At 55.1% G+C, this 24,499-nt stretch overlaps 11 protein-coding genes across 11 annotated transcripts; 5 read left to right on the top strand and 6 right to left on the bottom strand.

Annotated features, from left to right (window-relative positions):
• Window positions 1-84: 84 nt before the first annotated feature.
• On the bottom strand, window positions 85-850 carry PG986_013753 (uncharacterized protein; the record flags this gene model as incomplete). Its single annotated transcript, XM_066849975.1, has 2 exons — window positions 85-726; window positions 773-850. The coding sequence occupies 2 exons, from the start codon at window positions 848-850 to the stop codon at window positions 85-87; spliced, it is 720 nt and encodes a 239-aa protein (XP_066694118.1).
• A 1,203-nt stretch (window positions 851-2,053) lies between these two features.
• Window positions 2,054-2,596, top strand: PG986_013752 (uncharacterized protein; the record flags this gene model as incomplete). The annotated part of the gene is made up of 2 exons (XM_066849974.1): window positions 2,054-2,127; window positions 2,167-2,596. 2 exons carry the CDS (start codon window positions 2,054-2,056, stop codon window positions 2,594-2,596), a joined length of 504 nt encoding a protein of 167 aa, XP_066694117.1.
• Window positions 2,597-3,559: 963 nt separating this feature from the next.
• PG986_013751 (uncharacterized protein) lies at window positions 3,560-4,493 on the bottom strand (the record flags this gene model as incomplete). Its single annotated transcript, XM_066849973.1, has 2 exons — window positions 3,560-4,135; window positions 4,209-4,493. 2 exons carry the CDS (start codon window positions 4,491-4,493, stop codon window positions 3,560-3,562), a joined length of 861 nt encoding a protein of 286 aa, XP_066694116.1.
• A 579-nt stretch (window positions 4,494-5,072) lies between these two features.
• Window positions 5,073-6,503, top strand: PG986_013750 (uncharacterized protein; the record flags this gene model as incomplete). Its single annotated transcript, XM_066849972.1, has 2 exons — window positions 5,073-6,263; window positions 6,342-6,503. 2 exons carry the CDS (start codon window positions 5,073-5,075, stop codon window positions 6,501-6,503), a joined length of 1,353 nt encoding a protein of 450 aa, XP_066694115.1.
• Window positions 6,504-6,976: 473 nt separating this feature from the next.
• Window positions 6,977-7,580, bottom strand: PG986_013749 (uncharacterized protein; the record flags this gene model as incomplete). Its single annotated transcript, XM_066849971.1, has 3 exons — window positions 6,977-7,012; window positions 7,082-7,140; window positions 7,244-7,580. 3 exons carry the CDS (start codon window positions 7,578-7,580, stop codon window positions 6,977-6,979), a joined length of 432 nt encoding a protein of 143 aa, XP_066694114.1.
• Window positions 7,581-10,473: 2,893 nt separating this feature from the next.
• PG986_013748 (uncharacterized protein) lies at window positions 10,474-12,396 on the top strand (the record flags this gene model as incomplete). The annotated part of the gene is made up of 5 exons (XM_066849970.1): window positions 10,474-10,713; window positions 10,786-11,267; window positions 11,342-11,480; window positions 11,550-12,145; window positions 12,207-12,396. 5 exons carry the CDS (start codon window positions 10,474-10,476, stop codon window positions 12,394-12,396), a joined length of 1,647 nt encoding a protein of 548 aa, XP_066694113.1.
• Window positions 12,397-12,943: 547 nt separating this feature from the next.
• PG986_013747 (uncharacterized protein) lies at window positions 12,944-14,018 on the top strand (the record flags this gene model as incomplete). Its single annotated transcript, XM_066849969.1, is given in 3 exon segments — window positions 12,944-13,390; window positions 13,408-13,677; window positions 13,692-14,018. The coding sequence occupies 3 exon segments, from the start codon at window positions 12,944-12,946 to the stop codon at window positions 14,016-14,018; spliced, it is 1,044 nt and encodes a 347-aa protein (XP_066694112.1).
• Window positions 14,019-14,557: 539 nt separating this feature from the next.
• Window positions 14,558-15,814, top strand: PG986_013746 (C6 finger domain protein; the record flags this gene model as incomplete). The annotated part of the gene is made up of 1 exon (XM_066849968.1): window positions 14,558-15,814. The coding sequence occupies one exon, from the start codon at window positions 14,558-14,560 to the stop codon at window positions 15,812-15,814; it is 1,257 nt and encodes a 418-aa protein (XP_066694111.1).
• Window positions 15,815-15,989: 175 nt separating this feature from the next.
• Window positions 15,990-16,952, bottom strand: PG986_013745 (uncharacterized protein; the record flags this gene model as incomplete). The annotated part of the gene is made up of 1 exon (XM_066849967.1): window positions 15,990-16,952. One exon carries the CDS (start codon window positions 16,950-16,952, stop codon window positions 15,990-15,992), a length of 963 nt encoding a protein of 320 aa, XP_066694110.1.
• Window positions 16,953-19,443: 2,491 nt separating this feature from the next.
• Window positions 19,444-20,941, bottom strand: PG986_013744 (uncharacterized protein; the record flags this gene model as incomplete). The annotated part of the gene is made up of 2 exons (XM_066849966.1): window positions 19,444-20,471; window positions 20,701-20,941. The coding sequence occupies 2 exons, from the start codon at window positions 20,939-20,941 to the stop codon at window positions 19,444-19,446; spliced, it is 1,269 nt and encodes a 422-aa protein (XP_066694109.1).
• Window positions 20,942-22,208: 1,267 nt separating this feature from the next.
• Window positions 22,209-24,246, bottom strand: PG986_013743 (uncharacterized protein; the record flags this gene model as incomplete). Its single annotated transcript, XM_066849965.1, has 7 exons — window positions 22,209-22,726; window positions 22,912-22,963; window positions 23,064-23,137; window positions 23,185-23,366; window positions 23,412-23,553; window positions 23,610-23,833; window positions 23,885-24,246. Coding segments are annotated over 7 exons (1,554 nt in total), but the record flags the coding sequence as incomplete, so codon positions are not given.
• Between the last annotated feature and the right edge of the window lie 253 nt (window positions 24,247-24,499).

The raw sequence follows: 24,499 nt of genomic DNA, 5'->3' as shown, positions 1-24,499 counted from the left end.
TGAGCTAAGGCTTCGCAAAGCTGTATATACAATGGACATTCATCATCATCTTCGTCCGGTCTCATACACGCACACCCTTTCTTTTTACAGCCCAATAGCCTTGAGGATGGCCTCGCCGACGCCCTTGGCGCTGGCGGGGTTCTGGCCGGTGATGAGCTTGCCGCTGTCGACGCTGAGGACGAGGGGGCCCCAGGCCTCGTCGGCCTTCTTGTAGGTGGCGCCGACCTCCTTGATCTTGTCCTCGAGCAGGAAGGGCATCAGCTTGGTCATCTGGGCCTGGTCCTCCTCGACGTTGGAGAATCCCGTGGCCTCCTTGCCCTTGAGCAGGGGCGTGCCGTCGGGCAGGGTGACGTCGGTGAAGACGGCGGGGCCGTGGCACACGGCGGCGACGGGCTTGCCGGCCGCGACGAACTCCTGGATCAGCGCGATGCTGTCGGCATCGGTCGCGAGGTCGAACATGGGGCCGTGGCCGCCCGGGTAGAAGAGGGCGTCGAACTCGGCGGCCTTGCCGCGGAAGGCCGACAGCTTCTGCGTGTTCTTCCAGACGTCCGTCTTGGACTTGAGGAACTCGACCGACTCGGCGTCCTGCGCAAAGGCCTTGACCGAGGATGGGTCGAGGGGCGCCTCGCCGCCCTTGGGGAGGGCCATGACGAGCTCGGTCTTGGGGGCCAGGACGTTGTAGGGGTGGGCAAGCTCAGGCTGTCGGACGGGTGCGATGTTAGTAAGCTGATCATCTTTGCAGAGGGTGATGGGGAAGCTTCGTGGGGCATACCAGGTACCATCCTGTAGGAGAGTTGGCAGCCTCGATGTGGCCGAAAGAGGTGAGAACGACGAGAACCTTGGGAGCCATTGTGCGTGTTGTTTGTTGTTGGGTATATGGGTGTTGGTGTTTGTTGAAGTTGATCGGATTGAATGCTGTAAGCAGACAGTTGAATTGTAGGTACGGGTATATGGGAATGGGTTCGAAAGCAAAAGTGACACCAGAAAGTTGGGAAGCGTGGAGGCTCTATATACAAGTACCTTAGCTACCCAGCTCTCACTCATGTTCCTGATGTTGCCTGCATATTACATCCACTTATTACATCAATGCGATTCTTTCTATGCCATTCTTCGCCCAAAGCTGGCAGGAAAGAAAGCCGCATTGCTTGGCAGTGATGTGTCGGCTACGCCATATCGCCGATGATCTATGCTACACATGGCAACCACTGGCAACCAGGCCATCAATGCATGACAGGCGTGCATACTTACGGCAAGTCCCGCAATAGTGCTTTGGTTACGTGGTGTATGGGATAAACCGAGATCCAGGCCCCCCAAGGCCCCATGAAGCCTTGCCATCAGGGTCTGGGGGGCGATGAGGAGACAGTGACAGCTGGGCAGTTGACGATACGAGCCACGGGCCTTGGTGTGGTAGTGGTGTGTAGCAGAGAAACAAGAAGAAGGGAGCTTCCAAACCTCCAACCACCCCACCAGTAGTAGATCGTTTGGTGGCCGACCCCGCCAGACGTCATTCTAGAAGCTTGAGGTCCGCAGCTGTCCGCACCGCCCGAAAGCCATGGGGGTTTACATAATCCGCCGTCACTAACGCCGATGCATGACTCGTGCAAATCCGAATAATATGCCCCGAGATCAACGCCGCTTTGCTGTTTGCAGAGAACCGCTGCTGATGCGCTCACGAAATAGGCAATGCTCCCGGTAGCAGAAATATACGAAGGTTAGCGGACGGTGCGGTTTCGCTAAACAACAAAGGGCCATCTAGCGCAGTTATCGGTTGCAATTGGGATTGAACTCTACGGAAATACGAATGCAGGAACGACAAAACGCAGATGAGTGAAAGTAATGAACGCGAGATATGGCATATTGCGTGGTCAAACAATAATCATCTCAACACAATATTGCGCCTCACAAGGCGACATGAGACGATCAGCTGTTTGAGGCTCGCAGGATAATTGATGACTATGCCAGCTAGGCCAGCTGCTGGTAGAAAGCTACATGACAGATAAGCAATCGCAGGGACTAGAACATCAAGGCACATGCCTGCCGCCAGTCGACATCCATGTTCCCAACGGTACGGCGAACAGGCCCGAGTGAAGAGTGCAACGCGCCCATATGTATCACCCCCCACTTCCTGTAAAACCCGGCCCGGAAGAACTGCGTGTTCCTATGAAGCCCGCCTACTTCTTGCCTCGCTGAGCTTCATGGCGAACGCCATGCGGAGCTCGTTGGCTTTCTCCTCGGCGAACTTCTTGCCGAACTTCTCGCCAATCTTCTCGCCGCCCTCCGCACCGAGCTCCTTGCCGATCTCCTTTGCAATGCCTTCAACGAACGTCTCAAACTCCATTGTCATGATCGTGTTGAAGCGCTCCTCGACACGCTCTTCGACGTACTCCTTGACGCGCTCCCTAACGCCCTTGAGCTGCTTCGTCATGTCCTCCTTCACCTCCTCGATGCGCTTCTCGAAGCTCTTGTTCTGCTCCTCGATGCCCCTCTTCGTGTCCTCCTTGTACTCCTCGACGAGCTTCGACACGGTTTTCACGACTTCCTCGAGATCGTCCTCGAACTGTTTGGCCATGTTTCGGTAGTGCGCTTCTGCTGCTAGGAAGGCCTCGAACTGACGTCTGCATGCTTCGCTGAGCAGGAGGTTTCTGGGACAGTGCTGGTCTTTTTTGTCGGGTGCCATGGTGAACTGTGAACGGCGATCAAGAGGTGTTTTAAACTGTGCTTGAGTGAAGAGTGCTTGGTAATGGTAGTGGTGGTGGTGTTATCTGATGTCCATCGTGGACTTTGGCTCTCCTTCCCTGACATCTATATACTGCCAGCCGCACGCATAAGGCGTTTGCGTGTGCGTTTGTTAGTACAGTGATATGAATGATCATTGCTCTGCCAGGGGTCTCCGACGTGGCAGGGCCCCTGAACAGAGTTGCGGCAGGAATCCGCTGGCCAGAGGCATCTATCTGTTCGCGTGTTGAAGTGCTGCCCAAGATATGACATGGCTATAGCACATATCCCACTTGTTAATTGAACTGGGCAAAGACAGTTGGGCCTCGCGATGTTTCTACGGGCACGTAGCTGTTTGTAAAGAAAAAGCGGTACCGTGTCATAACGAAGATTGAGTCATTACCAAGCCGATGAAGTATATGGCAGAGTAAGACAGCGGATCATGGGATATGAGGATATCAACGGCTCATGCAGGGCGGCTACTGAGAACACACCCAAGTTGACCCACATAGCAACTCGTTTGAAGCTCAGTGCTGCCTTAGGCTGAAAAAGCCGTCCAAAATATGTTGATACGGGGAAAGCATATTTGGGAATCCGAAGGGATGTGTCGCCATAGCTCTAGGTGACCCAGTGAACTATAGGACGCCAAAAACAGGCGTAAACGTGTAACAAACAGAGGTCTTCTTGGCGTCAACGTAAGATGTCTCTGTATGTTTGCAGCGTGTGAATAACCTGCAGGTCTGTTATCATACATACGCATGTGTATGTATCTCAAAGAGCGGTATCTGATACGGGGTATATCGCATGGCAAACGTCTCCTTCTTGGGCAGAGCTGCAGATTCAATCAAGTTGTTGGCACCGTGCGCTTCCGCAGCTCCTGGTTTTGATCGGTCGTTTGGTTCACGTCGTCCTCAGTGGGCTGTATCAAGACCGGCTCGTACCCCTCCTTAGGCTCGTCCTCGCCCACGATCCAAGTCTTCACGATCGACCTGACCTCCTTCTTCGTCTGCTGCTTCTGTTCGCCCTTCGCCATGCGCCACTGGTAGGCGTTATACACCGCGACCTCGGCGATGGCCACGACGATGCTGCCGCCCAGCGCGAGGAACAGCCGCGCGGGCGTGCTCCACCACTGGGCCGCGATCCAGAGCGCCGCGGCGCACCCGGCGATGCTGATGAGGAAGTTGATGATGAGCGTGACCTGCTGCTGGATCTCCTCCTGCGATATAGTCTCCTCGCCGAGGTCGGACTTTTGTTGCGGCCGGTTCGCCGCAGCGAAGGATTCCACTAGACTCAGCGGCGGCGCATTCGGGAAGCGCTGGGAGAAGGTCTCGCGGGTCGGGCTGGCTTTCAGCATGCGTTCGTAGGATCGTTCCTCTTCGTCGCGTCGCAGGCGTTCCATGAGTGCTTTGTATTGGGGAGTCTGGAGAGGCGATTACGTTAGCAATTCATTGTCCAGAACTAGATTGCACCAGGAGACGGATTGGTATACGCACTGGTTCTGGCTTTGGAGGGAGTGGCGGGATGTAGACGGTTGCGCCCCGAAGGAGATCCTCAAGGCTGTATTTCGTATGACCCAGGCTTTTCAGTTGCTTCCATAGATCGATAACTTGGCCATGGGAAACGGGCTTTCCCACGGCAGCATCAGCAAGTGAAGGTTCGCTAGAGACTTCTACAGTGGTGGCCTTGTCTGATGCTTCTTCCGGCTTGATGTCGTGGGTCGTCTGGGCGCTTTCGGATTCTTGGACTCTCTGTAATGCCTCCACGATGGAGGAAGTCATTGTAAGGAGCACCATCTTATATCAACTCTGTCGGTTGTGTAGTAGGGTGTCAGCACCGCAAGTCTGCCCAAAACCAATTGTAATATTATTCGTTACTGCGATGCTTGACCTTAAAGCTCATATGCATCTGTACCTTGCAGCTTCAGCCACCAAAACGGTCAATTGGCGATTGATTGATTGATTGATAGCACGGCCAAGGCTGATCGATGACAGCACCACAGCGCCTGCAGGGTAAGCTTGAGCCACAGGTCGGGGCAATTGGCCCCGCTGTCGAGGTCCCACAGCAGCTGAGCGGGCGAATTGAGGGCGCTTCCGATCGGTCCAGGCGAATCATTCAGTGGCCAGGGCCTAGAGTGACTGGACCCATGAATTTTTTCGAGATCAGATGCGGCTATCCGTTGCGACACAAGAATTCGAGGTACCAGCAATTCTGTCCAATCCGCCCGACAAGCTGACTGCCGGTGTAATTGTTCGACCTCAGAACATACCCCTCCCATGCCATCGAACGAGCGGGAGCATATTCTTCTATAACCTCGGAACCGCACCATCGCCACCGCCGGCAAGCCCAGTAAACCCGCCATGCAGCTTCGTCATGGAGCTTCGCTGCTCCTCAACAGCCGCGCCGCCAGCCGGCCCTCCGTCTTTTCGCCATGTTCCGACTGCTTCAGAGCCGCCTCGTTAGATCTGAGGTTACGGAGGCAACGGGCCGCCTATCACAACACCCCGAAACGAGACTCGGCATGGGCCGCTGCGGTGCAGGTAGCGGGGAACATGGTGAACAACGCCGTGACGAGGGCCACCAAGGGTGAGATGGCCATTGACCCCCTCCGGATCGTGGCCAAGGAGATGAAGTTCCTGACCGGCAATATCCGGTCACTGTTAGGGTCGGGGCACCCCTCGCTCGACCGGGCCGCCAAATACTACACCCAGGCCGAGGGCAAACACATGCGCCCCATGATCGTCCTCCTCATGTCGAGGGCAACCGCGCTATGTCCCAAAACGCCCGAGGTGCTTTCCGCAACACAGCACCAGATCGACTCCTCGATATCACCAGCCAATGTGCTAAACGACACCAACCCTTCGAACCCCTTGACGACCGGCTTTTCCTCGCAGCCAGAGTCGACCGAGAGCGACATCCTGCCCTCCCAACGACGACTTGCGGAGATTACCGAGCTGATCCATACTGCCTCGCTGCTGCACGACGATGTCATTGACCACTCGGTCGCACGCCGCGGGTCTCCCTCCGCGAACCTCGAATTCGGTAACAAAATGGCCGTCTTGGCCGGCGACTTCTTGCTGGGACGGGCTTCCGTAGCCCTGGCGCGATTGCGCAACGCCGAGGTCGTGGAGCTTCTGGCCACGGTTATCGCAAACCTGGTGGAGGGCGAGTTCATGCAGCTGAAGAACACAAAGCGCGACGAGCGGAACCCCAAGTGGTCCGAGGATGCCCTAACCTACTACCTGGAGAAGACCTACCTGAAGACGGCGAGCTTAATATCCAAATCTTGTCGTGCGGCGGCGCTGCTTGGCCGCGGCGATGCGACCACGGTGGAGGCTGCGTATGCGTATGGCAAGAACTTGGGCTTGGCGTTCCAGCTGGTCGACGATCTGCTGGATTACACGAGGAGCGAGAAGGAGCTGGGCAAGCCGGCCGGTGCCGATCTGGAGCTGGGTCTGGCGACGGCGCCGCTGCTGTTCGCGTGGAAGACCAACCCGGAACTCGGTGCTCTCGTAGGACGGAAATTCGAGCAGGAAGGCGATGTGACACGGGTAAGTCCCTACCACTCCAGAAGCACGGCCTTCTCCTTTTGCGGCACATCGACGAGACTAACACCTTCTACTATTTAGGCACGAGAGATTGTTCAGAGATCCGACGGAATCGAGCAGACTCGCGCACTCGCTGAGGACTACTGCACACAAGCCATCGCGTCGCTGGACTCGTTCCCCGATAGCGACGCCAAGGATGGACTGATCGAGATGGCCATGAAAACGCTGCAACGCAAGAAATGATTCATGTATTACTAAAAACAACATCGCCATAAACTGTACTACTACCTAAGACACCAACATTTAGACATATCCCTTCCCCCTTGACATGGAAGGGTGGACTCTTGTGTAAATCAATGGGTGGAGAAGCCGTATCTCTCTGTACATGTGGGATGATTTGGGTACGGCTTCTCACTGAAAATGGGTGCATGAAGAAGGAGGTGAGGCGCATTGGCGAGCAGGCATTTCTGATACCACTCTATTGTGTACGACAATACAAAACGGCTTATGAGAGCGAGAAGCGGAAGATAAAAAGATATAGACCCTTCTATTAGGACATTGCCAGACCATCAAAGCTCAATCTGCGACATAAGAAACATAAGATGATTGACCACTACATTACGTCCAATGCTCGCCTCAATTAAATATCCATGAGCGTATCTGAAGTAACCCCATGAGAAGTACGGAGTCCGAAATGCCCGCCAAACGTTTCTTTATCAGTAGTCCTGGCAGTACAGCGACAATAAGGGGCTCTGGTAAACCGGTCAGCCGGGATGCCTGCCATCGCTGCTCATCATCAGTTTCAGGGGTAGAGTGCTTACCAGCGCCGTGACTTGGCAGCACATTTTCACACCAGGGCATTTGTCCAATTGGCCATCGCCTGTGATTCCAAGTGTTTATATTAGCGCCTCATTGCCAGTCGTGTCTCATCTACTACCTTTGCGGCTTCAGCGCCCCAAGAGCGACGGACGGTATATACTCACAAACGAGCCCGTTCACATCGTTGGGGTTCAGCTTGTACCCGTACAGCTGCGCCAGGAACACAACGAGCGGCTGGTCCCCCGCCAGCGCGCCGCGGCAGCACTGCAGCTCGCCCCCGTTGACGGCGGCGCACTGGGGCGAGGGCCGCGGCGTCCAGAGGAGCTTGGGAGGGGGCGCGTTGCCGAGGTTGCCGAGCAGGGTCTTGGTCGCGTCCGTGAGGCCGGATATCAGGGCGGGGTCGGGGTTAGGGGAGGGAGAAGGGCTGGCTTGGGTCGTGATGGGGAGGAGGGCGAGGAGGAGGATATCCAGGAAGGTGGTGGGAAACGTTGTGGGACGCATCTTGATAGGGGCCTAGAGAAGCTGGTGTAAGTCGCCGGGTGGTGTTGGGATGTGCGGGGGATTTGAGATAGGTGTATTGTTCAATGCTGTTCACTTGTCTGCGTTGGACACGGCAACATTTCGCATGTAATTTGTTAGTCTCGTCACCAGACTACATTGAGTATATAACTCTATAGATTCTACAATATGCGAGCAACTAATAAACTACGGCCGGGTTAGCTGGGCTGCGCATCAGCGTTCGGCCGGCGCTAGAGCTATGCGTGTCGCTGGCGCCCCTTCCTTCTAGCTTACGAGGTAAGTGGAATGGCTTCTGGAATGCCGTTGACTGTTCGTTGTGGGTGCTGCAGAATCAAGCGAGAACAGGGAAAAAGAAAAAGTACTGTTTTTGCGCTCAATACAATAGACTCCATGCGCTGATCCTACCTGCCATACATCTTCCGGCGCTGGTTGGTCATGCGATGTCTCATAACTCGGCGCTGGTTCCCTTTGGTAAGTTGAGCCGAACTTGGTCTCTGATCCTGTTATTTTTACACTCGCTATCTTTTATTTCTTTTCGGCTCTTTTCTTTGTTCTCTGTCGTTATGGTTTGGGATTGCACCATCGTCAATAGTGATACCGACCCACCACCTGCTTGTGTGACCCTTAGTCCTCGTGTTGGCAGATGAGAGGAATCTCTTCCTCGTTTCCGATGCTCTTCTCATATCATGCGACATATTAATCCATGGATTTTAGATGTATGAAAATTCACCAGGGGCGGACATTGGTTCATTCAGCCAATCGGGAGAGCTGTACTCCAAAAAATTTGCATACGGGCTTCAATGTCCATGATTTCTTTTGCCGGTCTAGCAAGACAAGAAAGCACCAGATTCCCGATCTCTGGACGGCCTGTAAGTTAAACGAGAGGCTATTATTTACTTGTGCCAGTGAAGGACAATATAAAGTAGAATTATTGAATCCGTGGCGGTTTACGCGGCCGTGAAAGACGTCAAAGTAGCGAGACATGAGTGGTGACTGACTCCCTGGGAGATCGTATTTTGACCAGTCACATACCAAAAGTCTCGAAAACTCCACTGTACGAGTCCATGTCCACATCAGGATCTGATAATAGAGCAAGACACGGAAACACTACCAAGTTCTTGTGTTGGTATGCGAGTGACCCTGCCCGTGTTCGTCTACTGCACTGGCAATTCTCCGCTGCACAACAGCATCATGCATTCATGTCTTGCGGTAGGTAAGCGGGTCCTTCAAGATGATCTACAGGTTGATATACGAAGTACTGCCAGGGTGTTGCGGCTGGAAAAGCAATCTCGCATCGCTGAGACTTGACCGTTGGTATTGTTGTCGGCGCACGGGGGTTTTACTTGGTTCGGGATACCTCGCCGTGACAGCGCCAGGGAAACATTGCCTTATCGTGATGGGATGGGATGAACTCTCGCAGCAGGCAGCCCTCGTCCGAACTACACCTTCCTTTTCCACGGACAACGGACCGACCCTGGTGAGGAACAACCCATCCACCATCGGGACGGAATCAAAATGGTCGCAATATCAGATTACGTAGGTACGCAGCAAGCGACTCGAAGAGGTTCTTCTTTTCGGTAAGCAGGCCAACATTATTTCACCCTCGACTCGCGCATGTGGGATGTGGTCAGAATATCTTGACTCGGGGGTGAACTTGCTGTAGACAGCACAAGTATGCCCGCGGTCCGCATTGATCCCTGCAGCAGATCGGTTCGCCAATCACCCACCGCCATGGGTCCATACCTACGGATGGGTGACCCCTGAAAGGAAAAGGCTGGGCTCTGCTGGGCTCTGGTGCTGGAGTCACGAACGACATATGATCCAATAATCAAAAGCAACGGATCAGGAGACGAGTCCGTCAATCGTGATCCAGTATTTCCACATCGTGGATAGACAGCCATCTGGGCCAATGCGACGATGCTTAACACAGGGCCAGGAACGCGGCGCCCACTAGTCAGTACCGAGCCTTGGCTTGACGCTAAGTTTGGGTACTCGACCGAATATTCCCTTGGGGGGAGCAAGCCATCGCAACGTTGCTGCAACCACACTGGAAGAACGAGTGTTCATCCAGCGGACTCCTTCACCTGATATGTGATATGAACTCGATATACATATACCCGGCATGGCGGAACATCATGCATAGAGTTCAGTAGATCCCTGCATGAACGCCATTAAAAGCCCCCCACCCTGTTTGCAGCTGAAGTCGTTGGCGAGGCTTTCAATCCAGCTGGTCTTCAGCACAAGCGGGTCGCTCACGAGCCCACATCGCCCACGATCTAAGGAAAAGAAAGTACTTACTCGGGGGCTGATCTTCCACAACTGCTGCTAGATCTGATCGTACTTGCTTTATTCTGTGGAGATCTTCCGATATTTCACGGGCATCGCTGTCAGGATTGGGAGCCATGGCCGCAGTGACGGAAACGGTCATGCTTCTCCGTGACCCGGCAGAGATGCATCGTACTTTCCATCTGGAGCCTCTGTCGACACATGACACCACCTCGCTATGTGCATCTGAAGCTCTGAGATCACAGCATCTTCATCCGCGACCCGTCTAGATACACTCGTTTACACCTAGGTCCCATTAGAACCTATATCAGCCTCTCTTTCTTTAGATTGTCACAAGTCAGAACACATCCTCCACTCTCGGCCGTTCCTGGAGATTTCGCACTCGGTGTTGGACTAGTCGTACGTAGCAAAGCATCCACCACTCAACCATAACGGGAACCGACTACATGAACTAGGTAGTATAAAGGTGATCAACAACCTACTGGACACCGGATACTCTCATTCATCTCTAGATTGGCCATCCTCCTTCCGATCAGCTCTCAGAATTCAAAACCACTACGTGCCTCCTGCTTCGGACTGGTCATACAAAATGCTGGGCCACATCGAGGACTTGCCACGCATAGCCGTTCTTTCCTTAGAGGTTTTGGCCGTGGCTATACCTCTCATAATCTTCACCAACCTTGTGCGGCGTCTCTTCTCCAGAGCTTCGCTGCCGCCGAGCCTGCCATGGGTCGGCACAGGTCCCCACAGCGGCCCGCTTAGTCGTGCCCAAGCGAACCTAAAGAGTTTCTTTGGTCTCAAGACTCTACTTGACGAGGGCTACTACAAGGTAAGCACATGCTACTGCATCCGAACCCGCCTACCTCATGGGATCACTCTCTGATATCTTCTTTTGGTGCAGTACTCGAGGAACAACCAGGCCTACGTGCTGCCCTACTTCCTCAACGGGTACCAGGTGGTCCTTCCTCTCTCCCAGATCGACTGGCTGCTCGCCCAGCCAGACTCGGCCCTCAGCCAGGAAGACGTCAACCGCCAGTTCCTCGAGTCGGACTACACCTTTCCCCACCCCAGCTTCGTCAAGGACCCCGTCCACCCGGAGATCATCCGCCATGAGCTCACCAAGAAGCTCAACAGCTTCGCCGACGACGTCGTCGACGAGGTGGAGCAGGCCCTGGTCGACAGCTGGGGCACCGACACCGACGAGTGGGTCGAGGTGAACGTGTACCAGACCCTGCTGCGCATAGTCGCGCGGCTCTCGACTCGTGTCTTTGTCGGGCTGCCCCTGTGTCGCGAGCCCGAGTTCCTCGAGGCTTGCGAGTCCTTCAATCGGAACGTCGCGCTTTCGGGCGCCTTCCTGAATCTTCTCCCGAGCTTTCTGAAACCGTACGTCGCGCTTTTCTCTTACATGCGTGGATGTCGAGTCCGATTTACCCAAACCTGACATTACTACTGCATAGGTTCCTGGCACCATTAGTATCTGGCGCGGACTACCTTCGCTATAAGAAGTGCGCTAGGTACATCCTACCGACTATAAAGGAGCGGTTGGAGATTCTGAAGAACAGGGAAAAGTTGCCGGTATTTGATCCATGCCCTCCTGTAAGTCGTTGCCACTTTTGTTCCCAACAAATGTCTGGCATCAAGTTCTAATAGGGAGTTTGATACCAGAGTGACTACATCCAATGGGCCATCGACCACGCCGTACAGGAGGGAGGCCTCGAGTCTAGAGAGCTCGAGTCACGCGTGATCGCGACCCGTTTCGCCATCCTCTGCTTCGCAGCCATCCAGTCCTCCGTCATCACGCTGACCAACGCCGTGTTCGACATCGCTTCGTCGCCCGACTGCGCCAGCTTTCTCGACACGATGCGGCGCGAGGTTCTGGACGAGACTGCCGGCGCTACCACTGCTGCTCCATCGTGGTCGCGGGCGATGATGGCTCGCCTAACCCACGTGGACTCGGCGCTGCGCGAAAGCCTCCGCCTGAACGGCTTTATCGAGAGGGGTATCATGAAGATGGTCGTTGCGGCCGGGGGTGTCACTTTACCGGACGGCTCGCACGTTCCTCGGGGGACCAAGGTCGGCATTTCGGGCTGGAGCGTGCATCATGACAATGACGTTTACGCCAATGCGACAACGTACGACGCGTTTCGGTTCGCGAAAGGCTCTGCTTCCGGCAAGGGTGATGACAATGTCAAGAGCAAGCCGCAGGCCTTGATCAACACGAGTGATCACTTCATGGGGTTCAGCCATGGGTCGCATGCTTGGTAAGTTGCTCTCCCACGTCTTCAATCCTGTCGCAAATATCTATAATGTGCTCGTAGCTAGTATCATACATGCTAATACCCTCAGCCCTGGGAGATTCTTCGCCGCGAACCAGATGAAGATTGCCCTTGGGCACATCGCATTACGGTACGAGATCGAGCCGATTCCTGAACGACCCAAGAACCAATGGTTCTTTGGGCACATTGCACCTCCGCTTGGCGACACCCTGAGAGTAAGGCGGAGGAGGTCATAGTCTTGGAATCGCATTCATACTTAGCTCATCACAGTGTTTTACCTTAGATTGTTAGCAGATATGATATCAACCGTCTTATCCAACACTTCGGAATGACACTGTGTGTGGAACTCTGCGTTTAGTAATCCGTAATTCGCTCCTGCTGCGGTTGCTACAGATCTGGTGGAGCGTGTGAGTGCCCTCAACTTCGCCGGCGCCTGCTCATGCCTGATATCTCACTTACACGGAACCGGCAAGCACTACGCACATGTATGAACGACACACATGTCCCCTTCCTCGTCCATAGCTTTACCCGTACTCGTTCCTCGCTTGGATCCTCTTTCCATACTTGCAACGTCATCTACCCAATTGTCTATTTGCTCTGCATTGAACATGACTCCCAAAGAAAACCGCAACAGACAACAACACCCAACTTTCTCATCACCAACACTCTATTCCGCCTTGGAGTCATAAAACAAGACTTCGTGAACAAGTCATTTTTGGATTATAACCCATCTCACTACTACTCTCACAAGCAAACATCCATTCGTCGTTTCATTCCGCAACAATGTCTGAGCAACAGCCACCGAAAGCCTGGGCAACGCCCGAGAAAAAGGAATCGTTAGCTTCAATCATGTCTGAGCAACAGATGGAGAAAGACGCCCAAGGCTACTCCCCGGCCACCATATCGGACCGCACCTCCCGAACCGTGGACACGGACGCGAGCTTCCTGAAGCCCTACCTCAAGCCGTCGGACCGGATCCTGGACGTCGGCTGCGGCCCGGGCACCGTCACGTGCGGGTTTAGCAGGCTCGTCGACTCGACCAAGGGCGGCCACGTGATCGGCATCGACAGCTCGAAGGAGTCGATCCAGCGGGCGCGGGAGCTGGCGCAGACCGAAGTGCCCGCGACCATCCAGCTGGGCAACGGCAACGGCCACATCACGAGCGCGAGCTTCGGCAACGGCGCGACCATCCAGTTCATGAAGGAGGACAACCTCGATCGCCTGCCTTTTGTTGATGGCGCGTTCAGCGTCGTCCACGCGAACCAGCGGTTCGCGCACCTGCCGACGGCGTGGCACCGCACCTCGGCCCTCCGGGGATGCGCCGCGTGCTCAAGCCGGGCGGCCTGCTGGCCACGCGCGACGTGGCCGAGCTGCACTTTTACCCGCCGCGCTGCGAGATCGACCGGGTCTGGGCCGCCAACATGGCGAAACTGCTGCGGCAGGGGCAGGAGGGCGCGTGCCTGCCCGGCGGCCACATGCCGGGCCTGTTCCGGGCCGCGGGGTTCGGGACGCCCTGGGTCGAGGCCAAGAGGAAGGAGGGGGCGAGGGGGTTGGGTTGGACGAGATCTACGGCAACGGAAAGGGTCGCGCGGCTGCCTACACCAAGATCAGCGAGGACGGCGGCAAGATGGTGGTGGGGGCCGGGACGACGGTGCACGCGGGCCGCGAGGAGGTCAAGCGGTTCGCCGAGTCCGTCATCGGCCGGCTGCAGCCGGGCGACACGTTTCGGGAGAGCTGGCGGAGGGCCGGGATCACGGACCAGGAGGTGGAGAGGACGTGCAAAGCGCTCGAGGTTTGGGGGAATGACGAGGAGGCTTGGTACGTGGCGCTGCAGGTCGAGATGCTTGCTTGGAAGTGAAATGGATGGTTCAATGCATTGGCGCCCCCTTTTACGTTGTATCGATAGATAGATCCCTTCTTTAGGTACACTGTGCGTATTGGTTTCGTACCCCTTTCTGGAGGGCAAGAATACACTGAAAATATATACCTATCTACCTTTTTGGTAGCAGGAGTTATCAAGTTATCAGAGTCTCCCCCCCCAGTCAGTGAATGCATGTTCAGGTCCAATTTCGAGGGTGCTTCTTCTCGAGCGTCCTTTTCACGGTCAAATTTGCGTCGATGATAAATGGAAGGAGGCCTCTGGTAAAAAAGGGCAGGCACTCCCCCCATAACTGAGGAGTCGAGGGTGTCTCCTGCCAAATTAACTCATGCTGGAGAGGAGCACTTTTTCACTGGAACAAGCACTTCCAGCCCGTCGCTGCCTCAGAAACCGGCCAGCTTGCCAACTTCCAATGGCTGAATTGAAATCACTCAATGGAGTTGATTGATGACTCCAGACCCAGAAACCCATCATCCATCACACCACCTTCCTCGCAATACCATTGGCAAGTGTACGGCATGAGAGATTCCACTTCGAGCCACAAGGTTTGCAACCAGTGCGCCGGCGCTAAAGTCAAGTGCGTCAACAGCACGGGCTCAGAGAGCTGCGCCAGGTGCAAACAGAGTCGTTTTATTTGCATCTACCCTGATGATGCCTCAACTCTGCCACCCAAGATCTCAGCACTGCTACCAAAATCGGCGCGTCGACATGCTCGCCCAACGCTTGATGGCCCGGTTGCGCAATCCGCGTCGCCCACGTTGCCCGCGTCGCCCGCGAGGACTGTCGTTGCGTCTGATGACATTGGGAGCAGTGGCCAAGATGCACGGGACAGTCTGGACTTCAGTGGACTGGACCTCATGTGCCCCATCAATTTGAACGACATCGCTACGAGATGGCTCAATCCCTACGTGCCTGTCCCCGGACAGATCCCCAAGGAATATCACCCCGGAATCTTCGACTTGATCTTCCGGGTACTCAAATCCTATGCGAACGGGGCCGTCAGCGGATCCAAACATCCGCCCTTCATTCATGCAATGCAACTGCAGGCGCCGGTGCCGAGCCAGACACTTGTCAACTGTTTCAATATCGCCCGTGCATGTGACAACTCGCGCTCCGGGGACGAACAGACTGCCGCCGAGATCTTGCAGAAAGAAATGTCCAAGATCAGCGAGCTGGCGGCGTCGGCCTTTACTGACATTGACATCCTGGCCACCTTCCAAGCTTACTTGATCTACACTCTGATCACATTCTTCCATCTAAGCCAAGGCGGAAACATGTCATTCCTCCATCAAGCCAAGATGCATCTTCAAGACCTGGCCTGCATAACCTCACATCAGGGTCTCATCTGTTCGGCAGATTCGCAACATCCCCGACCAAGCTGGGAGGCCTGGCTAGTCGCGGAAGCAAAGCAGCGGACCCTGTATGTTCTATATCTTTTCGACACCGTCCTCTCCCGGCAAGAAGGCCTACCGAACTTCCTAGAAACCGAGTTATACGGACTGCCGGCGCCCTCGAGCAAGTCCTTGTGGCAAGCCAAGACCCGACGGGAGTGGGAACAGAAGTACAACGATCACCTGGCGCAATGGCCTGAGGGCAGCCTGTGTATTGATGAGCTCTGGCCGGCGCCGCGCGACCTTGACGAAGCTAGCATCACGCAGAGGCGCGCTAGAGTCGACCAATGGCTCGTAGACGTGGACGAGTTCGGCATGATGGTCTATACTGTGACGAGTTGCACGACAGTATACACTGTTACGAGTTGCACACATGGAGGATAGACATGATGGAATCTCGGTAAATATTGGGCATTCGAATCGATTCAAGCAGCCCCTTGAGAAGTATGCTACAGTTTGCTTATGCCACAGCATATGATGTATGGCTAGGTGCTGAGCCTTGTCCAGTTTGGAATCCAAAACAGCAATTTGCCGGTATTGGGATGACACTTCATGCAGTTCAAACCGGTCGTACAGCACCATGTGCCTTTCTCCAGGTTATCGCTATACTCTCCCAGTACTTTTGCGGATGATGCCTCATATGATCGACATGGCCTGAGCCCTCGAAAAGCACCTTGTCGGCGTGGTAGCCTAGTTTACTGGCGTGCTCGACATGTTCCTCGATGTCTTCCCATCCAATGATATCATCCTCCTTGGAATACATATACAGGCGCCTTGGCCCGTGGTATTCATCGCCAATCTTGCTATCTTTGGCTGCCAGGGCCGGCACAGGAACCATCTCATGGCGGTTTACCGCCTCGCGACTCCAGGCACCGGCATGATGCCGCCTTAGGATGAATTCCCACAACTTATGTACCCACAGGAACACGTAGAATACAGCCTGCAGCATCGCCTGTGGCACCCAGCGGGGCAGCGACCGACTCATACCGATGGCCATGGCCCGCGACCAACGCCCTACTTGCTGGTGGAACACAACGCCGCCTGGCACCGAGTCCAACACCATGACACGGTGCGGCAACGGTGTTCCATATCGTGCCAAGTGCGCGTTGAGCGTCGACGCCAGATTGATGCCGCCCGCATTTGACATGGCGTGGAGCAGCACGCGGGGCGGCTTCTTTTGCTGCGTTTGATCCTTGTCGGAGAAAGCCGCGTCGATGACGGGCATCATGCCCTCTGTCCGCTCGTGCAGTGGCTGGTAGGCCGCTTTGAAGGTCGTCGCCAAAACCGCAATTATTGTGGCCCGCGGAAACAGCGCCTGGTATCCTTCGATGTACTTGGAGACATTTCGAGGACGGCCGTCGCCCCAGCCGTAGATAATGATGATATCAGGGGAGGACTCATCATCCCCACCTTTCGCGGCGGTGCTGTCATTGCGATCGGAGTGATGGATGTAAATCTGGTCCGATATCTTTGTGAAGCCCTTGAAGGGGTTGCTATTGGTGGTGGTGGTTGTGTGATCCATTTTGTGCGACGGGTAGCGGGTGGGAGTGGGCTGGACGTCCCGGTGAGTTGGTATCACACAACCTTACAGTTGGATCATGCGGGGTGGCGATGCAGACGTGACAGCAACACGTGGTGGTACTGACTTGCCTTTTACAGATGTGCTATACGGACAGCTTAATACGATGAGCAGAAGACAGCATCATTTGTCACATGCATATCGACAGCAACAGTCCCACTCTGTCCCTCGGGACAGGTTGTTAGGGCCATCAACATATTTGTTGTTGGGACTTTTTCTGAGGACAGTAGCAGCTTGTCAACCGAGTTCGTCAGTCGTGATTGGCAGCGCTGCCGGCTAGGGTATGGATCCCACGAAGGCCCCTAATTCGGAATTTACTAGCCGCATGGCCCTGGTACAGCTACTGTAAAGAGAGACCGCACTCCACTGTGCCTAGAATGCCAAGAGCCAAGGACGAAAATTACCATTTCCAGAAAATGAAACCCCGTCTCCTGCTCTGCCTGAAGCCAGCGCGTGTAATAACAATCGCCGACGGCATTTAACTCGCTTCAAATGGTGGCATCACGACCGTCCACAGCCGGCTACTTGGTGGGAACCAAGTTGTGCTGGCCAAATGATATCAGCTGTCCATTCAAGCGGGCGAGGAAACGTGTCTCAACAACCGGCGCACTGGCTGGTGACCTGAGAAAATGGGGTCAAGTGCGACAATTGATGCCAAAGCTGACATTCTAGGCCAGCTGCGTGCAACCTGCGAGGGTTGATGCAGCGTACTCGAGTCGATTAACATTCGGAGATCTCGTGAGATATGCTCGGGGGCGGCCGATGGTGCGACACGGAGGATAGAGTTAAGCTTTGAGTTTGGGTGCCATTCCGTTTCAAGGAACCAGTTTTCCTGTCAACTCAATAATAGGGCTCGTCATTGACAGCTGCTGTAAGCTGTCTCCGAAGTCACGATGCGTGCGTATTATTTGTTACTTTAGATTTGCCGCAATCGAGAGGACACGTTAAAAGTCACAGGACCTGTCAATTTTACGGAATGGTAATTTCTCCTCCATCAATTCAATCTAACATGAAATGAACCTGCCCATCGATCTCAGTGGTCTGTGACCCGGTTCGCGTGACCATCTCGCACTGCCACTATCGCAGCTATTACAATTACAGCTCCGGCACATCGCCAAACCAGCAGCAACAAACATTCCGTCAACCTCTCCATCTTTTCGATATTCTGAAAGAAAGAAGGGGAAAATGGCATCAATTTACGAACACGAGTGCCGGAGCGACCGTTACGTCTCCGTCTCCGATCTGCCGAGGCTCCAGAGAGCCGGCCACCTCGAGATCGAGCTGCACTATCTCAAGCTGCACGTGAAGTGTTACTGCAGGAAAGCCGTCAGACTGGTGAGGCATCGTCATTGAAGGAGTCAGAACCATCCATTTGGGATATTCTACTGCGCCATCCACATACCCGTCCTACGCCATCTCTCGCTCGTGTCCCGCTGCTACCGATGGGCTGCCAGCACTACATGCTGCACGCGATATCCCGTTTCGGTTCCGTCATCCCGTGTCAGCGGCCCTTGCCGACTTCGCGATGAGGATCAAGATCGAGCATTCCAGATACGTTTGCCAGCGGTCGGTAAATGGACCGAAAGCACGCATTCCTCGACCGCCGTAACGAGGAAACGCGTGAAACACGCATCCCTACCTCGTCCAAATGGTCGCACCTACGCTTGGAAATGACGCTGTGCCGCTGTTTGATACGGCGGGTTTGGGTACTTGGCCGACGGCATACCGACGTACAACACACACAACTCGCCTTGTGAGCTCGTGATATCATAGGCAAGCATCACTTCCACAATTTGCCGAAACGTACCCACTCCCGGGTGGCTCGAGTTCGGATGGAGAAAACGACGGCCGCCCATATCAGCCCATTCCCTAACCTATTCTCCTTCGGACCCCCCGTGTTGCAGGACAGGCAGGTGTCGAAGCTACTACTCCTTCATGCTGTGGCTAGCACCCTGGGAAGACCACCCAACCCCGTGACTGGATTGGACCGACGTCTCCCCTTTATCTACATCGGCACTTTGAACGGACACATTCTCCCGTCCTTAGATGCAGGCCATTCGATTTCATTCATCGAGACGAGCAGGACTGCGGAGGAGTCCGATTACGACACGAGGGGTCGTTGTTGTTGTTGTTGACAGGGGAGTTTTGCCAGGAGCAATATGCATCTACCATTGGGGATATCAACCCTTCTCAGGAATTCATGCCAAACTGGCAGCACCATTTTGTAATATTAATAAATAATGAAACCTCATGGCTTCTTGCCAAACTTCAAATTTGCGTGGTCATGTCTACTCGTGTGAAACGGTCTTCATGTGTCGATGTGATGCGATTGCCATGCATTGGCTGATCATACTCTACGTCTCATGGAACTCTACGCACATCTACACTGGCTGCATTTTTGCGCTCACTGACTAACCAATCCACACTTCTCTAATTAGGTCAAATTTCCCTTCCCTCTGTCCTTCCCCTTCCCTGGCGGCGTCGTGCCCGTCCCCTTCTTCCGCCCCGCCTCCTGGTAATCCCGCCACGCCGCAAACATGAGCAGCGCAAACGCCTGCGCCTCGGGCGACTCCGTCCCCGGCGTGCGGTCGCCCCAGTTGAGCGGGTTGATGACGGGCGACAGCAGGCCCTGCGCGTTGACGCGCGCGATGATCTCGGGCCGCTTGGCGTCGGCCCACTGGACGTACTTGTTGTTGCTGTCACTGCTGCCGTTCTTGTTCTTGTCGCCGCCGGCACCGCCGCCGAACTCGTCGGGAGCCAGCACCGCCAGACGGTACACCGTCGCCGTCAGCAGGGTCGTGCCCGACAGCTCGCCGAACCAGGTCGTGTCGTTGAGGTAATTGCGCAGCAGCGGCTCATTGGGCTCCGCTTGGTCGAGAGCGATGGCGGCGTCGAGGATGTCGCGCACGATGGCCTTGACGGTCTGGATCCCGGCGTCGAGATTCTTGGACTTCTTCTTCGTCTTGGTGCTGTTGCTATTTTGGGGGAACTTGAGCGCCGTCGCCAGCACCCGCGTCATGCCCGCGGCCGCCCACGCGTTTCCCGTACTCCAGATACCCAGGTCCTGCGTCTCCGGGCCGATGATATGGTGCCACAGCCCGCCCGCCGCGAAGGGGTCCTCATTGCTGCTGCTGTTGCCGCCTGCACCGGATTTCTTCAGGGGCAGGGGCAGGGGCACGCCCAGCACGTCGCGGTACAAGGAGCACTGCCGCAGCACCTCGGCCAGCAGGCCCGCGTCGGCCGTCTGCGCGGCCCAGTAGGCGAGGGCGGGCGGCGCCATGTAGACGAAGTCGGCCCAGAGCTCCGCGACGGCCTCGCGGTGGCTGATGGCGCCGTTGGGCCAGCGCGGCACCGCGGTCAGGAGGTGGTCCACCTGGCGGCCCGCGGCGGCGAGGTACGCGGGCTGCGTCTGGCCAATCAGGATGGCCGAGACGCCCAGGGAGGCGGGATCGCCGGCGGCGCCTGGGGGTTGGGGTTGGGGAGTCAGCATGTGAGAAGCTTGAGTACTCTCCCGACCAATAGCTGAACGAGGTTGATAGGCGGACTGTTCACTCGAATGAGCGAGATGGGGGCCAGGGAATAAGCACCCCAACTATTCCCACAACTTTGAGGCGAAAGCACGATCACGAACAGGACACACTCCCGCGATAAGAACAAAGACACCAATGGAGCAAGAAGACCAGTAACTCACCATCACCATCGACAAGCGTACTCTGGTTCGTCCAGATATGAGGCTTCGCGTAGGAGAGCGATTGCACGTCGTCAACCTGAAGCACAGGCACCTTGCCGTTGGGGAACGGGTCGGGACCGAAGACGGAGAACTGCGGATGGTGCCACTCGAGCAGAGCCTCGGCGAAGGTACCATACTCCCAGCTATGGATAGCCAAGCGCTGGCCTTGTGCAATAACGTTGTTGATCAGTTCTGCCGACATGTTGAACTGGTTGGCGGCCGGTTCACTGGCCTGGCTGCTACTGGTCCGGTAGTGAAGATCGATTGGCCGCCGTTCGGACCACTGGGGTGCACTGTAGTACTTTCGTCGGAAACTGATCCTGACTGCGGCAGCCTTCGATTATCTCGGTCAGGGGGTCGCAGCGCTCCTTATGCGAGCGTCTCGCCTCGATCTTCATGCATCAGGGTGTCCAAGGTCCAAGGCGCGTTATGTAGTAATCTCGGATATCCGAGGCTGACAGAATCCTTGCCACTCACCTGGTCAGAAGTGCACTTTCCGTCCGCCATCCCAGATTCCAGCCGGCTCACGAAGGAATTGAACCCCAGTATGGACCGCGTGCCGGCGACAGGTGTGTGAGTGTGGGTGTGCGTGCGTGCAAAAATAGACCACATGCGGGGTTGGCGCCCGAACCGATGAGAGACTGCTCCAGCATAGTGATTTCCGTCGCTTCATCAAGAGAGTAATATAAATCCCTAGCTGGAGAATTGGGAAGGTGAAGCTGCTGTACCTCGAGGTTCCACAGCCGATGCTGACATGCAGCTTCGGCAGGTTAGTGTGAGCAGGCGCGTTTTTTCCAAGACATCGATCGCTATGCGAGGTGTAATGCAAGTTGCTGACGAATGAATGCAGGCAGCCATGGGCAGTTCCGGCGGTCTCATTCGCAGCTACGCGTTCCGCGCCTGCACAATAAGCAGCCCGTCAGCATGTCTATTGAATTGCACTTTCCGAATAGCACCGAGACCGTTGCTGCATTGCGATGACTCGTTGTCCGTCTGCTTCTGGGAGACAAGTGAAGCCACACTGCAGGTAACGCCTTTGCTTTTTCGCCTCAAATCAACTTTCTACCTCTTTGGCCCAGTTTGTACAGGCTTGACATGTTCGGGACGATTCAATGTGGCTTTTTCCTGCATTATCTTGGCCGTCGCCCTTATCGTGATGTCTAATAATAGACCGGATATGTGATCATTGATAATGTTGGACCCTTTCGCATCAGCCGTGTGGAACATCCACCCTTTCTGAGGTCTGTTAGGTCTGTAGCGTGATCTTGCACCTGTAGCTGTGCGTAATGAAGTATCAACCGTCATTAGTAAAGACACCAAATATAGCAATCAATCCGCGAAAGATTCCGTCCACGTCGGAGAGCTTTCAACAGCCCGTTTCCGAGAAAGCCACATGCAATTAATATCCTTCAACCGCCATGTTTTCCCCATTTCGGCGTGTGCAACCCCTCGTGTTGCGCCCCTTGATGCTAATATCCCGCTTCGTGATAGACGGCGCTCTCTTCGTTCCATGGCCTCGCGAAGCGGCTCTCAGGCAACTCTGCCAGTCTCTGCTCCCCGGGGAGTTCGTTGACGGCGCTCGTTCCAGCAAGTTCTGACGTTGGCGTGTTGGGTGGATGAGGGGTGTACTGCGGATCACCGATTGCTGGAGGCACCGCCGTGGCAAATTGCGCCGTTTCTGGCTTGGTGTCCTCGCGGGCAGCCAGCTCTGGCATCGGTTGGCCCTGTCGTGGCCGCCTTCTTCGCCAACAGTAAATGACTGTTACTGCAATGGCGAGAAACGCAACTCCACCAACAGTGCCACCAACGATCGCGCCGACGCTGGTCGAGCTCGATCCGCCATCCGAATTGTCTATTCGTGGTGTTGCGCTATTATTGTCGCTCGGTACATGGTATGGTGCAGACTGGTTGCTGGTGCCGGTGAAGAGGTTCGCGATTTGGAACGAGGTCCAGCCTCCGCTGGGAAGGAGTTTCGTGGCCTCTCCCCCTGGGTCCGCCACCGATTACCGCTGAAATTTCCGGGGTAACCTCGTACGGTGGCTTATGGGAATCGAACACGCTCCCCCAAGCATTCGTCGACAGGTCTAGTATAGCTACCCCCATCCATTCCCAGTCACAGTTTCCTGCAATATCTGTGCTGTTGATGCCCCCCGACCGTAATCATCTGCCGACCTCCAACGAGATGACAGTCATGTCCTAGACGAGGTAAGACGCCCTCGTAGATCTAGAGGGCAGTAGTAGTCAGATTGAGGACTCTTCTGAAGGTCGATGGAAGCAATCAAGATGTAAGAAATCGCCATGGACTTGGAATGCGCAATACGCACCTTGACCCAGGTGAATGATGGCAGACTGAGAACCCATATGTCGTCATAGTAAGCGTTCTTGGTGTGGTCCCAACCTGGAAAGATCAGCACAAGCTTTTCGGTCAAGACACGGGTAACACACCTCCATAAAGAAAGATGTTAAAGCTGGAGTCATCAGGTGCAGAAACTGAGACCACACAGAAGTCGACCCGTGGGAGTGGGGCAGCGCCTGTAATGGTCTGGGACATCCAACCATTCGCCGCATTCGAAGTGCCGATAGTAGCGACATCGAAGATGCTCACCTGGTTCATACTGACTAAGGATCTGTCAGAAACAATACAGTGGAAGCATGGGGGGTACCTGATTTACCTAGAGTCGGTGACTGCTGGCTGCCAGTGGCACCTCCGACGGTTACCAGCACACCCTTTTGGCCGATTTGTGGTATGTAGACCATTCCACCCCGTACTCTTGGAGACCCATCGCCGAGAGTATTTGTTGATATATTCGTAGCCTTTGTTGGAACATCATCAGTTCCGCGTAGCGGAGATTAGTGGAGGGGCCTCCTACCGTTTGCTTTTGTAGATCCAGCGCTATCATTCCTGCCAAATTGGTCTGGGGGAGTGTTTGCGCTGGCAGTGACCGCCGACGACATGTTCGAGATCATTCCGTTAAGATAGAACGCCATGCCTTGTTCGGGAGCTTCGGCGGAAGCTCCCCAGCTCGGGCGCTGCGGCGCGGCCAGCGAAACATCGTATTGAGTCCACCCATGCGTCTGGGTATTGAATCCCCATCTGGGCATAGCTGTTAGCAAAGCCATGGCGATAGTGAGGTTGGCACATTACAAGGCATATTGGTTTGTCGTCGGCGCTTGGTAATCAATGAACGAGGTGTTGAGGGCGGAGGTCACACCGCCGTAGAGGTATATCTGAGGGTCGTTGGGCGGACCATGGAAGAGAGCCCCTGATCCGACTTTTGGGACGTAGTTTGATGTGCCTTCGGCGACGGTCTTGTTGATGACAACTTCACTGATGTTCTTTTTCCAGTCCCACGATTTGGTCATGTCAATCGCAACGACATAGTTGTCTTCAAACCCCGTTAGCAGACGCCACAGGCAGCGGTGACACGAGGCACTTGAGTACTTACTTTGACCCAGGGTGATGGGGCCTGTGTAATTCAGTCGGTCATCGTGGGCAGCAGGCTTGAATCTTATTAGTCACAGTCCTAATGCTGCCTCATTATCTACAGGCAATGAGATAGGCCACGTACGTTGTCGAATTGTGAGCGATCCGAGAAAGACGCCTGTCCGCCATCAATGTACAAGATGCCGTTCTTCACTTGGCTCTGGTGATACCATCGACTGTTTCACGACCACAGTCAGCTCTAGCCAACGATGAAAAACTGCCAAAGGAGGGACCGAGTGAGGGAGACCGGGTTGAACAGGCGGGGCAACACTTTCT

This window comes from Apiospora aurea, assembly GCF_038362705.1.
Source record: "Apiospora aurea strain CBS 24483 chromosome Unknown utg000009l_segment0_segment0, whole genome shotgun sequence".
Taxonomy (NCBI): Eukaryota; Fungi; Ascomycota; class Sordariomycetes; order Amphisphaeriales; family Apiosporaceae; genus Apiospora; species Apiospora aurea.
The sequence above is the reverse complement of the archived record's forward strand: the minus strand, read 5'-3'. Positions and strand labels throughout refer to the sequence as shown.